General features: G+C 31.9%; 1 protein-coding gene and 2 long non-coding RNA genes across 6 annotated transcripts; 2 read left to right on the plus strand and 1 right to left on the minus strand.

The window, feature by feature from the left end:
- Positions 1–1,454: 1,454 nt before the first annotated feature.
- On the plus strand, positions 1,455–3,742 carry LOC145162570 (uncharacterized). 3 transcript variants are annotated; one of them, XR_013739182.1, is made up of 5 exons: positions 1,464–1,744; positions 1,958–2,023; positions 2,592–2,713; positions 3,156–3,235; positions 3,322–3,728. It is a non-coding gene; the product is annotated as an uncharacterized LOC145162570 (long non-coding RNA). The 3 variants fall into 3 exon arrangements; XR_013739181.1 differs by having other exon boundaries at positions 1,455–1,744; positions 1,958–2,713; positions 3,322–3,742; XR_013739183.1 differs by having other exon boundaries at positions 1,455–1,744; positions 1,958–2,713; positions 3,169–3,235; positions 3,322–3,742.
- Positions 3,743–5,743: 2,001 nt separating this feature from the next.
- On the minus strand, positions 5,744–6,262 carry LOC145162571 (uncharacterized). Its single transcript, XR_013739184.1, has 2 exons — positions 6,149–6,262; positions 5,744–6,013 (listed from the first exon to the last, which is right to left on the minus strand). It is a non-coding gene; the product is annotated as an uncharacterized LOC145162571 (long non-coding RNA).
- Positions 6,263–7,772: 1,510 nt separating this feature from the next.
- Positions 7,773–9,728, plus strand: LOC145162572 (uncharacterized). 2 transcript variants are annotated; one of them, XM_079081681.1, is made up of 6 exons: positions 7,773–7,912; positions 8,356–8,465; positions 8,563–8,701; positions 8,812–8,940; positions 9,035–9,125; positions 9,365–9,728. In XM_079081681.1, the coding sequence occupies exons 2-6, from the start codon at positions 8,383–8,385 to the stop codon at positions 9,520–9,522; spliced, it is 600 nt and encodes a 199-aa protein (XP_078937807.1). In that variant the 5' UTR covers positions 7,773–7,912; positions 8,356–8,382; the 3' UTR covers positions 9,523–9,728. The 2 variants fall into 2 exon arrangements, with proteins under 2 accessions (XP_078937807.1, XP_078937806.1); XM_079081680.1 differs by having other exon boundaries at positions 7,775–7,912; positions 8,381–8,465.
- The last annotated feature ends 5,629 nt before the right edge of the window (positions 9,729–15,357 follow it).

The raw sequence follows: 15,357 nt of genomic DNA on the forward strand, positions 1-15,357 counted from the left end.
GAAAACATAAGTTCATATCGAAATTCTACACAACAATATACATTAGATAGATCATATATTCAATTTTAAGACAGAAACCTCAGTGTTTTTTCTATAATAGAGGAGGTGTTATGGTTGGGGCTTTTTCTGAAGGTGAAGAATAGGCTATGGCGGTGGTGATTGATGGTAACAAAGTGAAGAGGGAGCAGTAACAGTGGTAGAAGCACTATTTTAAAGACTTTACTGTGGTGGTAACTAGGGAGACGTGCATGGTGGTGTCAAGGACCGTGGCAGCGAAGGTTGTAGGAACAGGGTGTAGTCAGAGGGGGGGGGGGGATTGAGAGATTGGGGTGACTTTTATAATAGTAGCATAGGTGTATTATGATCAAGGGAGATGATCCCGGTGACGGACACAGCTAAAATCCAGAAAATACGAAAACCACAAGAAGAGAGATGTAGTACCGGATAAAGAGAAGCCTCTCGTGGTTGACGACGACAAACATGATCGCGACTCTTGGTGGATGAAGGGGATGTCGACAATGGAGAATCTTGGATATCGAAGGGGGTAATGAGGCAATGTATGTGAACTTATTGTATGTTTTAGAAGATTGGAGGATGAAAGGTCATCTAGGGTAAAGAAAAAGCTCGTATAACTAAGCGCCACATCTGAGATAGATACCGCTACAGCTGGAAGAGAGGTCGTTTAGGATCCATGTAATCCACAAAAAACGTTTTATCGGACCAAGAGTGAGATGCAACAATGCGTTGTACGACTGATTAATTGTATTTATAGTGTAAATGATTGGCTTAAACTTTTTAATATGGATCACCAGTACATAATAATTCATACCATTCAAATTAAATCTAAGGTTCATATTTCACCTCCTTATTTTTAACACTTTGGTCTTAAAAACTTTTGGGCTTCTATTATATATATGCATTATAAATCGGTATAGAAACATGGATCACCACTGCATTATTTATATATATATATATATATATATATATATATATATATAAAAGATCTTTTTGGCTATATGTCACATTCTTATTCATTTTTCAACATGTCATTTTATGTTTTTTCCCTTTATTAAATTTCACATAGTATTCAATATTTTTATCGTTTTTCTTATAAATTCAAACTTCTCAAATGTTTAGAATGTCATTTAACTTTTTTTTTAAATAAACTGATATAGTACATAAGTCTCCTACCTGATATATATATATATATATATATATATATATATATATATATATATATATATATATATATATATATATATACTGTCTTATAAAAGAAATCTATCTATTTCTAAAAATATACTGAATATAATATTATTATTTTTTTAAGACGTCCAAACCATTAAACTAGTTGTACAATTAACCATCAGTAAAATAATATTAAATTTTAACCACTTTTTTTAATCCTTATAAATCTGATATTCTTCAAAATTTGAAAGCTTTTTAATCCAAATACGCTTGAGCAAATATCTTAAATTATGCATATATTGACCCTGCTTTTCATCTTCACCCAATTAAATCAGATTGGCTCTTCATCTTCACCCACTTGAATCGGTCAATCCGAGATTTAGTGGAGACTCATTCAAATTGGAAGAACTTTCGATCTCTTTTTTTCCTCTCACTTTCTCACATTACCGTTTGCACGAACAAAAACTCTGGCATTTGTCACTGCATCCAACGTTGTTAGATCACTGCCGCCTCCATTTTTCTGATACCTCAAGCAATGAATCTCACTGAGAGTCTGGTACTTCCTTCTTATCTCTACTTAACCACCAATGCACCATCAACATCTCTTTCTTCTCTCTATCTCTCTATGTATTACTCTATCAAATAAACCCTAACTATGGAAATTATGAGCAACCACCGTCTACATTGTGTAATTTTGATTATACTTTTAGAATATGAAGTTTTCCGATTTTGGTTTTAATTTGATTTGTTTTCTTTTCCATTTATGTAGGTTTGTGAAACTGCTAAATTAATTTTCTACTTTCCCTTTTAGTCGGACGGGAATCTGAACTCAAAGGTACTTCTTTCGTTTATTTTTCATTTTTATGTTGATGATTAAAGCTATGTGTGGACAAATTTGTTTGTATGTATAAATATATGTATTACAATCGGATAAATTTGTACAGGCTACATGTTTATGATGTATAAATATGTACAAATGTGTGTATGTCAATCTCATTAAAGCTATGTGTGTATGTATATTGGTATTTCTGTAATTTGGGCAAACTATCTTCGAACACCAACAAAATTTTGAAAATTAACTTACTTGCATGGATGTTGAAACTGTTCCAGTTGTATATTTTAGAATCAAATATGCACCTAACGATTATGCTTCTGAATCTGTGAGTAGACATTTCTTGAAAATTTTCTTTCAAATATTTTTTAATCATATTCTTTTCTTGTCAATTTAATGTTTATGAATCTTGTAGGAGTGGAAAGGTATGAAGTGTTCTTCAAGCTTTTAGTATTTAACTGACACCAAGAAAGTTCAGCATGAGCTTGCAAAACCTAATGTACTCTAGATGTAATTTTCAACTTAAGATGAGTTTTTGGTGATTTGTGTTGTATTTATCATGTGGGGGCAGGTTTCTTGATAATAAATATGGCATAGCCAAGCTTCAGGCATGCTTTGCTGGATTATGAAGTTTTGATGATTCAAATTCATGCACAATCCAAAGACAAATTTCATACTCCATTGGTCCTATAGGTATATATCTTCATCATTTCTACTCATTTGCTTTTTTTTTTCTGCAACCGTTTGAATATACATACAAAATTGTCCAGTCTTTGCTCTCTGTTTCAAATAACATTCCAAATTCAACTCTGTATTGAAGATGGTGATTCGAAACAGAGAAGGTGAGGCACATAGATGGCCTAATATGTGGGTCATGTAGATAGCAGACCTTGCTTACTGGTCATATTTCCTGGTTTTAGTTCTAATTTGTTTCCAGTTAATTTAATCATTTATAGGGAAGCATCAAAATCACCTTTATTTCTTGTGAATTTATATTTTATTTGATGGTGCAGGGTGTACATCATTGGTTTTCATTGTAAAATTATATTTTAATGAGGTTTATTATATAATTGTTTGTTGAAGTATTTTCTAAGGGCTACTTTGTTTTTACATTGTTTTTCTCACATTATTATAGATTTCGTGTGCAGATCTGTATATGTGATTAATGGATGGCACCCCAACATTCACATAGACACAAGTACTTCTCCCACAAAGGTAATATTGTATTAAAAGGAAAAAAAATATAAGATTTCAAATATCTTTTATTTAGTTTTCTAAAATTAGGTTATGTACTTTTTCAGAAAAGAACAATATTGGTGTGGCAGTCGCACTTTGGCCTCCAATCTTCAGTAAATTTCATGAACACACAATTTCTTTAATATTTGTGCTATAATCTCTTTTTAGTAGGTGACGTGTAATTCTTATCTTTGAATTGTAATTTGAATTTCAATTGTTGATTCAAAAGCTAATGATTAAATTGAATTACAAGGGATTTCGATTGCATTGGCTATAGTTTCACACGGGAAGCTTGTAAGCATGCTAATATCTATTATATTTCTTATTACCATAGCTTATGTAGGACAGATCACATGCCCATTACGCATAATTGTTTCTGAAAACTTCCTATTGAGGTAAAGACTTGAAATAAGATGAAACATCAAAATCTCTTTTTGAAGAAGATAAAGGGAAAAGGAACTTAGTGAGTAGTATAATGTTTTTATCAAGTAGGGGTGAATGGCCATGCATACGGATGGCAAGATCAAAGTCAGGTTTTTTGGTAAGGTTTGTCATATACCAAGGTATTTGACGACCAATTGAGATATTCTTGCAATTGTTGCAAATAAGAGATCCACCATTGTATACACAATGGTGTTGACTGTTGACTTTTCCTTATTGTAGTTTACATCCAAAGTTATGATTTTTATAAAGAAGTCTTTGTGGCCCACAAAACTTGCTATTTAATCCATCAATTGCAACATGATAGTGAAAATGATAATGGAGTATAATTAGAGCTCTTAATTATCCATTTCAAGATGTGTAATTATGAAACTCTTACTGTGATGTTATATTTCGATTCAATAGGGAGAAGGGCACGTATCTTACAAAACAAATGCATGTTTCCTTGGAAACATATTGGTTTTATTGTTTGCTTAAAAAGAAGTAGAACTATCCTTAAAAAGAGGATTAAATAAATACTTAATCAACCTTAGATGTATATAAATGGAAATAGAGAGCAAACAAACACTCCACCTCATAAGTTTGCTAGAATCATGGTTATTTACATTTTTTGTTTTATGGTTATATTTTTTACAAGTTATTGTTAAAAAATCCTATTATTTTGACCAAGTTTGTGGAAAAGTCATAACTTTTTTTAATATAAAAGTTCTAATTATAATTTACATGATAATATGTAATTTTATGTTAAAAAAAAACTAAAACTTTTCTATTAATTTGGACAAAATATTTGATAATCTCGACTTTTTGTTTAAAAGATAAAAATTGGACTTTTTCATATATTAGTGCAAAATATGGAACTTTTCTAACAATAACCCTATTTTTTACATTAAGTCAAGTATGGAGTAACATGACTTAATGAGTTATTATGTTTGAATAGATAATTTTTTTTTATGGGCTAACTAATTTTTCTATATCTGATTAGATGACTATTATACTCATATATAAAAGTAACGTATTAAAAAGACAAAATTTAATAGTTTTTAGAAATATAGTTTTAAAACATGTTTAATGCCAAAATCATGAATGAATAATTTGTTGATACATTATTTGTTTTTTGAAATAAGAAGTTTTTAGAAAGAAAATTGTTCAACGCTTCCAAGCTACTAACCAAAAGAAAATAAGACATTTTCGGCAAAAACATTGCAAAAAGATGATTATTTTAATGTTTTTTCTTTTTTTGAACAAAATGATAACTTTAATGGTTATTATGTTACAGTTGTTTAGAGTTAACATATGAAGTCATTAATTGCAATTCGATAAGAAGTGATGCATAAATAGATTAATCAATCAACGTTTGGAACTTTGTTAATACTTAATGGTTTTTATGCTTTGACCTAATAGCCGTAAAGAACCTATTCATTTATATAAATTAATCACTGTCTGAACACTATTTGGCGCCGCCGCTTTGCGCTGGTACACGACTAGAATATATATATATATATATATATATATATATATATATATGAATCGTTAATCCTTAATTCCTATTCTAATTTTCTGATTTCTCTTCTTTTTCCAATCCAAGCTAGAAAAACTTGTTGTAGAAGCCGACTCCTCCTCTTTAAATCGACTGTCATCACCGCTCATCCTCATGTAGTATTCTTCTGTTCGAAATTGGTATCAGGAGAGAGGTCTCCAGGAGGCATTACCATATTTATCTTTCAACTGTATTATTCTTAATCTGCGGTTTGTTTGTGTGAGTTGGATTTCGACATTTGCTTTTGGGTCTCAACCGCTATTTTTCTTATTCAAATCTCAAATCGACTTTATGTGTTTTGATTCAGGAGGTCTGATTTTTTAGATTTATTGGTTTGCCTTAGGATTTGGAGTTCGACATCTTGAATCTGTTCTGAAATCTGAATATCTAGGATGAACATCTGAGTACCTTTCATTGTTAGTTGTAAGATTGAAGACAATGCATTGTATGATTCTCAATTTTTAACTTTAATTGTATATGACATGAACTTAAAAGATTGCCTAAACAACAATAATAAACTATCGAGCTGCATGATTCACAATCACATTACATGCTATAAAATGTTACATACCCAACAACCATGTCTATGTTTTTTTTTTCTTTAAAACAAACAACACACAAGCTTAATTAACAAGGTAATTGTCGATCAATATAAACACAAACTTAAGTATAAATTGGTGGCGGGGAGTCAGGTGGATTCATGCCATGACGTGGGTTTCCTTGTGGTGTTGGTGGTGCTCTTGGATCATATCGTTCGGTTCTGAATGACCCCCCTTGATCTGTAATATTTATCATCATTATATTATCCATCAGTTGTAAACAAATATGAACATGAAAGTTAAGAGAATTATTATCATATTAATACCAAAAAGATAATTAGGGAAAATTAAGAGAGTTAGAATAATAAAACAAACCTGCAGCGAGCAAAACCATTTGCATTATGAAGATAGCACAAATAAAGATGAAGATGATGGAAGCACTTCTCATTTTGATGGAGGCCATGGAGACAAAATTCAAACTTCCTCAATATTCACAAATGATTCAACCACTGTTTTAAGTATATAAAGTCAACTAAAACATCAACCACTTGTTCTTTTCTTCATGTCTTTTAATGTTTTTGGTAGGAAATTATATCGTTCACATTAGCTCTCTCTGATTCGTCATATGAACACACCTTTTATTTATCATATTTTTGTTTACTAGGCATATATGAAAACATTTAAGGGTGTTCATACTTCATGCATATATACATATATTAATTTTTTTAGTACTAGTTAAAATGGATTGATATTTTTTATATTTTTCAAAATTTTACATATAGTTAATAACTAAATATGCTAATCTCATAATACATTTTGGATGATATTTGATAAGTTCGTCTTATATCACTTGTTTTGTTCTTATGTAATGCTTTGATTTCTTTGATTTTACAAGGTTGTCTTTGATTTCTTATTTAAATTGTCATATTCATCCAAGTATCTATTTTTGATTTTTCCGAAGTAACATGTTGAACATAAAATGCAACCTAAATCGATTTATCTAAACAAATAAATTTAAATTGGCATATTCATCCAAATATCTATCATTGAAGTTGCCTGGTAACATGTAGAGATTAATAATAATAATAATAATAATAATAATTAAAAAAAACAAAACAAAAACAAAACAAAAATAAAAACAAAACCAAAAACAAACAAACAAACAAACTTCGGAACGAATTAAGACGAGTTTGAAAAGTATATGTAAAAATAAACAGATAAGTCAATAATAAATTAGTGTATCCTTTTTTGACATTTTTATAGGTATAAGTTGAAATTGTCAAACACTGAAAAATAATTTAGCAGTTTATTTCATTTTGATACCATATAAATAAAGCTAAACATTTTTTTATAAAACTTGATTTTAATAACAAATAAGCTAATAGACATTTTCAAAAATAAACATAAATTATTTCAAATAAGGAACTCTAAACACCCCTATCTGGGAACTCCAAACTCCATTAATTTCTCTATTTTCTAGTTAAACCATCTCCAATCCATTTTTTGAGTAAATGGATAGTATAACTCTAAATATGGAGTAATCCTTTTTATTTACTTCAAAATGGAAGTGAACTATCGTTTGTCAATTTTAGTCCTTTACAATTTAAGTTTATCATTTTTTTTGTTTTAATTAACTACCTACACTTTAAATGATATTAATTAAATAAAAATATAAAATAAAATATTTTTATATGGAATTCATATAAATTATGAATATATTTTAAAATCTAATATGTCGAAAGGTTTGATAATTTTTATAAATTGAAAAAAGGAATATTACTAAACAATACATCTTTTGAACGAAAAATTTGAGTAGGCTAGTAGGGTTGAAAATAAAATAGTATTTGTTTTATTTATTATTATTTTTTTATTTTAGAGTTAAATATTAAAATATACTGGGGAGTTGGAGTTTTGGAATCATGGTGATGATATAAATTGTTAGCCTAAACATTATTGAAGTGATCCAAGTATTAGCCCAAAATATATAAGTTAGCAATTGAGCCCACATTATATCATATACCAGCCCCTTTACATTTCCAATCCAGGAAAGGAAGCAGATTCGTATCAAGAGCGACGAGGGAGATGAATTGAAGCAGATTCGTATCAACGACTAGAGACCTTCGCACCCCACAGCTACAGGTTCCATTTTTCTTCAACTTTTTCTACTTTCGTGTTTCTTGTTCATGTTTCTAATTGTTTGTTGTCTGGGGTCATCGATTGATGTTAATAACCATGTTCATCTAGCTTTTCTGATTATGAAGTGTCTTGATTTGTTTAGTCTTATAACTTGGATTTCTGAGGAACCAAAGTTTAGATGATGAAAAAATCGATCAAAATTAATAGAAAGGTTTGAAATCAGATTGCTTAGAATGACCAAAAGATTAGAAATCAGATTGCATGCAAGCTGTTTGATCAAATGCCTGAGAGAGATTACCTTCTTTATATGTGATTACATTTCCCATTTTCTTAAAAATTTAGCAAGTGAAGTTTCAATTTTACAATTAAGCAATCGAAATCAATTGCCTTGAAAGTTGAGCCAGTGCTTTTTGGATTCATTATCATTAAGAAAGCTGACATGGCAGCTTGCGTGGACTGTTAACATTACAGAAATGCTGATTTGGATACATCATCATGCAATTGTTCACAAGTTTTGCTTCTTGCTTTGCATAATACTCCTACAAACTGTATACGGGTACTTTCTAAATTCTAGTATATACTTGTTTTAATAAGTCAGTTACATTTTAGCAACTTTTTCCAGCAATTATATTTTTAAAATATTCCAATTACAGGGCTAATTTGGACATTTTAAATGTCGGGGAAGAATTGCAAAAGGAAACCCTACCATTACAATCAGGATCCCGTGTCTACCAACTTCAAGGCCTTAAGCCAAATCATTGGTATGAAGTGAAGATATCATATCCTGCTTCTGTAGGTATATTATAATAATAATAATAATAATAATAATAATAATAATACATAATCTTTTAGCTTTTTTATTATTATTATAGTTAACAAAAACTTGGTATATTTAATATCAGATACCCGCTAGCTTTTCATTACAACTTAAAAAGGAAAATTCAAACTTAGAATCAAAGCAACAGAGGAAATTACTCAATACTGAAAAGTTGATTTTCAAGAATGATGATGAAGACTTACAAATTTACCAGGTTTAAGCTTAAATATCTCTTTCATAGTGTTTTATTACTTAATTTTTATTTATTTATTTTGAGAAGTAGTAATTTTGGTTTCTTGTTTTATTAGAGTGGAATGTATGTCATGTTGACTGTGGAGACTGAGGGGGTGGTTGCTATCCCAAATGGAAAGGAGAGGGAAATGGTTATATATAACATAGGTAACTTTTATTTAGTTAACATTAAATTTACAAATTTAGTCCCTGTGGTATGAGATTTTTTTTATGAATTAGGTCGAAAAGAGAATCTGTTATCAGTTTTGGTCCCTACTGCAGGGTTTCATAAAAAAAAATGCATTACCATGAGAGGACCATATTTGTAATTTAGTCTCTTTTATTATTGCAGCTTGTTATCATCTGTTTTTTTTTAAATTACTTAACGAATTTATTTTGAATGGCAGTTTGTGATGAACTAGTGTTAGGTATTCCACACAAGGCTTGGTGGGTTGTGATGTTTGTAATTATTTGTTTGGGTGTGGCATTTGTGATCCCATCTTTTCTTCCATCATTTCTTTTAACAACAGATCGAATGCCATTATTAGCTTCCAAGAATTCCTGACTTCATTCATCATCATCAGTATGCTCACAAAGTGTATTGGAAAATGGAAGATTAAGATACTTGAAGCAAGTTTGAAAGTTGGCAATTTTTGGGATTCTTGATCACATTTATGTTTGGGATGTTTAATGTTCTGAGAAAGTTGATGTATAATGGTAATTAACTGTTAGACTTTGATCATCAAATGGCTTTTCGAAGTTTACTTTGAACTAGAGGTGTTACATTTTTTTTAAATAAATAATATTTGAAATTGCGTTTTGAATGTGGAACTAGCCTATCTTGGGGTCGTTATTAGCTAAACGTGAGAGTTTAAGGGGAAAAATATAGAAGGCGAGTTTTAAATTATGCAACTACATTTTTACCTTTGATGAAAAAAAATAACTTCAACTTGTTTCAAATTTACCTTTATATGAAAAAAAAAAAAAAAAACAGCTCCATAGTCTAGATAAACCATGTAGTTCGAATTTTTAACATTTTTTAACTTAATTTCTATGTTTTTCTATGAGATGGTTTCAATTTGAAAATCTCCATATATACTATTTATATTGTAAGTTATATTATGTTTTGCATATTATGTGCATAAACATTGTCTTTTGGGGTGTCATTATCTTCGTATACTCGGGAAAGTAGTTTCGACTTTCGAACATATGCTGATGAAGCATACATGTGCAAGTTTTTATCGGATCATGTTATAAACTGTTATTTTGATTTTTTGTTGTTATAATTTATGGATTATTTGCTATATATTGCTTAGTAACAGCCATAAAATGGCATGTACTTGTAGTTTGTTCATCTTTTAGTATGGAAAATGAGTTCGAAAATACGCTTCTAACAAACATGTTTGAAACTCTTCGGCCTTAAAATTTTGAACTTGAGTGGTGTCGTATATATTTCTTATGGTCGTTAGTAGTGTCTTGTTTTTTATTTACCAGTATTTTCTACATTTAATGGAATAAGCATTTAGCTTACTATTTATGCTGTGAAATAACTTTTTAATTTATCACACACACACACACAAAATCCATAAAAATCATGTAACACGCAATATATATAAATTTATTTTTCAGTTTTAAGACCGTGCAAAAAACCATTTCAAATATAAAGTGCTTTCGAAATAAATAATTGCAAAACAATTTATTATTTTGTTAAATGTGGAAAAAAGGTAGTTATGATGTTAAATACTCATTCATTAGTAACAGCCATAAAATGACACGTACTTGTACTTTGTTCATCCTTTAGTATGGAAAATGAGTTCGAAAATATGTTTCTAAAGAACATGTTTGAAACTCTTCGGCCTAAAAAGAAAAAACATCATAAATGATCATGTGGTTTCCCCAAATCTGAAGTTTAATCCTCGTGGTTTAAAAACGTCATAGATGGTCGCTGTGCTTTCAAAACTTTTGATGTTTGGTCCTTTTTGCTAACTCCGTTAGCTTTCTACCGTTAAATGAAGGGTATTTTTGTCATTTAACTATACAGGTACCTTTTTTGAGGTTTTCTTTTCTTTTATTTTTTTAAATTAAATTTAATATCCAAGGTCTCTCTCTTCCCCAGTCTAACCATTCACCTTCATCGATCCTTGCTTCCTAATCTAATCATCCATCGATTCACTGCTGGTGAACCAAACCTCCCACCATTGGCGTTTCCGGTTCCCACCTCCTCCGATAACTTCCCCCTACCAAACCACCACATACCCTTCACCACCGCCATTATCTTAAATAAGAGGGCGCTCTCTCTCTCTCTCTCTCTCTCTCTCTCTCTCTCTCTCTTCACACACACACACATACTGTACCCACATGTACACTTTTACTTCATCTTCTTCGTGTTTCCTCTTCTATCTCTTATAACTCTCCGAAAAATTATAACACATCGCACATACACACACAAAGGATGTGATTTGAAGCAACACAAAGCTCTCTTTTGGGCATATCTTTAAGATCGGTGACTTGAATCATTGAATTAACACCTCCAGGATTGAATTAAAGCATCTTTATTCCTCTTTCAAGAACTCGAACTCTCCATCGAAGAAACTTCTGTAATTGCAGATATAACCGGTGATGACGAACAACTCTCGTTTTTTTCAGACTAGTCCAACAAGTTCATGTCAAAACTCCATAGTTTTTGATGAAGAAGTCGTGAGCGGCCTTTAGAAAACAGATGAGGAAAGAAGTGTTGGTAACAGTGATGACTTGTCTTTCTATAGCCTACCGGAATCTGAATCAAACAGATGAGGAAAGAAGTGTTGGTAACAGTGATGACTTGTCTTTCTATAGCCTACCGGAATCTGAATCGGAAGAACACAGTAGTTAAGAGGAAGAAGAAGAGGAGGTAGAGATGATATCATCGACTGTTGGTCCAAAATCGACATCTAAATCTTTTAGATATGATGTAAATACACCATTAATACCTGATTTTGTCGATTACAGTAAAGGAAAACACACCCAAATTGATTTTAGAAATGAAAACACACAAAGACACAATTTCATATTTTATTTCAAGGAATCCACCTGATGAAATCCACATCTTGAATTCATATTAGAAGATGAAATATGGAGGGTGATGATTTGTGATTTAGGGTTCATAAATTTAACAATGGTGTAGAGGGTCTTGAATCTTGATGGGTTAATGGTGGTGACGATCCAATGGTTCCCTGTAGTTGAAAAAACGACCAACAACCCTTAGCTCTTTCTCTTTCACATGTGTGCTCTCACCCCCACCCCTCATTTTCTGGTGTGTATCAGAAAAACAAACGAACAATAATGACTTCCTTCTGAACCTAACTTTCTGCAGGTTTAATGGGGTGGAGAATACCATCTGTAGGCTCGAAAGTTGGTGGGTGCTCAGTAGTGAAATTTATGGAAGAGTGGTGATGGTGTAAGGTGTTAATTTATGGTGGTGGGTTTTTCCATTTAAGGCTTCCGAGAGAGAAAGAGGAGAGACCTTACATATTAAATTTAATTTAAAAAAATAAAAGAAAAGAAAACCTCATAAAAGGTCCCTGGATAGTTAAATGACAAAAATACCCTTCATTTAACGGTGGAAAGCTAACAGAGTTAGCAAAAAGGACCAAACATCAAAAGTTTTGAGAGCACAGGGACCATGTATGACGTTTTTAAACCACGATGATTAAACTTCAGATTTGGGGAAACCACAGGGACCATTTATGATGTTTTTTCGCCTAAAAATTTTGAACTTGAGTGGTGCCGTATATAATTCTTATGGTCTTTAGGCCCCGTTTGATACGCTCTTTCCAGGTCCAAACAGATCTTTCTGGTTGAATGGACCGGAAAGACTGTTTGATTTGCACAAAAGAATGGGTCTTTCCCGGTAAGATATGTCTTTCCCAGAAAGCCCCAAAATCATATCTTTCTGGCTGAATGGGCTGGAAAGACAATTATACACCAAACCCCGCCTCTTTTTTTCTTTATTGGATTATTAATTTTTTAAAATAACTTTTTTTAAATTTATTTTTTATTGAATTATTACTTTTTTTCATCATTCAGAACAGTCAATCAGATGTACAATCAAACATCATGATTTTTTCCCAGTCAGAAAACTTTCCCAGACAGCACTTTACCAGACAGCACTTTCCCAGACAGAAACTATCAAACGGGACCTTAGTAGTGTCTTGTTTTTCGTTTACTAGTATTTTCTACATTTAATGGAATAGGCATTTAGCTTATTGAAACCATTTTATGCGGTGAAATAACTTTTCATTCCACCCCCCCCCCCCCCCAAAAAAAATCCATAAAAAGCATGTCACACGCAATATATATAAATTTATTTTTCGGTTTTAAGACTGTTTAAAAAACCATTTCAGTCGTTGGGTCAGAAGTTCGACCTGACGTCGTAGATCTGCATTAACCCTGCGTAAATCAACATCATACATGGGCGTCGCAGCGTTACCGTTCCTTGGTTTGCGAGGCGGCATAACACATGATCGGGCTGGAAACTGATACCACTCTGATGCAGCGTACGTGGCTAATTGAAAGAATAAATAAAAAAGAACTATCGTTGATTCAATTGAATGCCAATAACTCACAAATATTAGGGAAAACCAACCCCTAATTTTATTCACCAAAAGAAAATTAAGGTCTCGTTTGTTTACCTCTTAATTGTAAAATTAAGAGGCAATGTCTGAAAAATTCAGATTCAGATCGTTTGTTTGGTTCTTATTTTTTACCTCTTAAAATCAAAAACACCTCTTAATTTTTCAGATCCTGAACAAAGTCTGAAAATAAAAAAAAAGAAACGCGCATCTTGTTTTGCCCCTAAACCACACGGTCAGACATACCTGCCTCCTATTCTCCTGTTCTTGCGTCTTCCTCCTTCGTTTTCTTCCCCAGTCGCGTCTGCTTCCGTCGCCTAGTTCCCGTCGCCGACGACCGCCTGAAACGACGCCGCCCAGCCGATCGTCGACGTCCCAGCAGCGTTGCAACCCCGTTTGTTTCGTCTCAGTAGCGATTTCTGATTTTCGAGTTGCGTTTTCTTCCCCGGCTCGAGTCTGCTTCCTTCACATAGTTCCCGTCGCCGAAGACCGCCTGAAACGACGCCGCCCAGCCGATCGCCGTCGTCCCAACAGCCTTGCAACCCCGTTTGTTTCGTCTCAGCAGCATTTTCTGTGCCCTAAAGTCCAAAATCAGAAATCGATAACAAGTTTATTCTCTTCTTCTGAAAATTGATTGCTCTTCTTTTGTTATGCTCCAAATCAGTTCTTATGTTATGCTAATCAGTTCTTATGTTATGCTATTCAATTTCTGATTTCTTCAATTGTAATCTATATTTGATGTTAATGGTCAATTTTTTTGTGTGTTTTTTTGGGTGATTTGGTTTTGTCGGTATAGTTTGTGGTGATGGTGGTAAAATGTAGGAATGGTGTTTGTGTGGGTGGTGTTCGTTGGTTCAGGAAAGAGTGAAGGACGGTAATGTTGGATTTGGATTAATGGATATGGTGGCTGGATAATGGTTGATGGTGGGTTGTATACAATATTTGCATACAAGTTGACTTGTGGTTTGATACCAGAAACAATGGAGTAAACTAAGAAGCAAGATTAATCAATGAATTGATTATAAAAGCAGTTGAAGAAACAAGTATTGAACTACTTGACATTTGGCTAGGAAAGAAGGATGCAGTGTAGTGTGGGGGATATTGTGTAATTGTAGGTAGATGATTTATATAGATTCATTATATTTGTTGAATGAAAGTTAGAGTTTTGAAAGGATGTATTCATGTATCAACTTTTGTTGTGAAATGTCTTTAGATGTTTTTTGTTTGGTTTGTTGCACAATTCTGGAAAATTTATACTACTTTTTGTGTCGTTTAATTTTGATTTATGTTAAATTTGGATTTTATATGGTGTTTATATTTTTTTAATACATATTTAAGAAATTTATTAGGTTATTTTCTAAACAAACAGTTGAATTTAATAAAAAATAAAACAAAAGGGTAAAATGGTCATTTTAATAATTCAGCACAGCAATTCAGAGGTCTCAACCAAACAGCATGTTAAACATTCGGCTCTTAAAATTTCAGACCCTTTTAGAAATTCAGATCTCTTAAAAATTCAGATCTTAAAAATTCAGATCCTACCAAACAGCCCCTAAGTCTCTCTGAACAAAAGACGTCAACGAGAGTTTTAAAAGCAAAACTCAAACACCAAATTAAAGAAATAACAACCAAGGTCCCTCAAGTTTGAGACAACTACTAAAAAATACCAAAACAATAAATTGAGACTTTATCTCAACAAAGGCAGCAACGCAACAACTTAAAAGATGTGAAAATTCTTTGGATGTTCAACTTTCTTCATGTAATTTAAGGCTATTTGATCTGCATCATTC

The sequence above is a fragment of the Lactuca virosa genome, chromosome 3, assembly GCF_052849685.1.
Source record: "Lactuca virosa cultivar CGN04683 chromosome 3, Lactuca_virosa_CGN04683_v6, whole genome shotgun sequence".
Taxonomy (NCBI): Eukaryota; Viridiplantae; Streptophyta; class Magnoliopsida; order Asterales; family Asteraceae; genus Lactuca; species Lactuca virosa.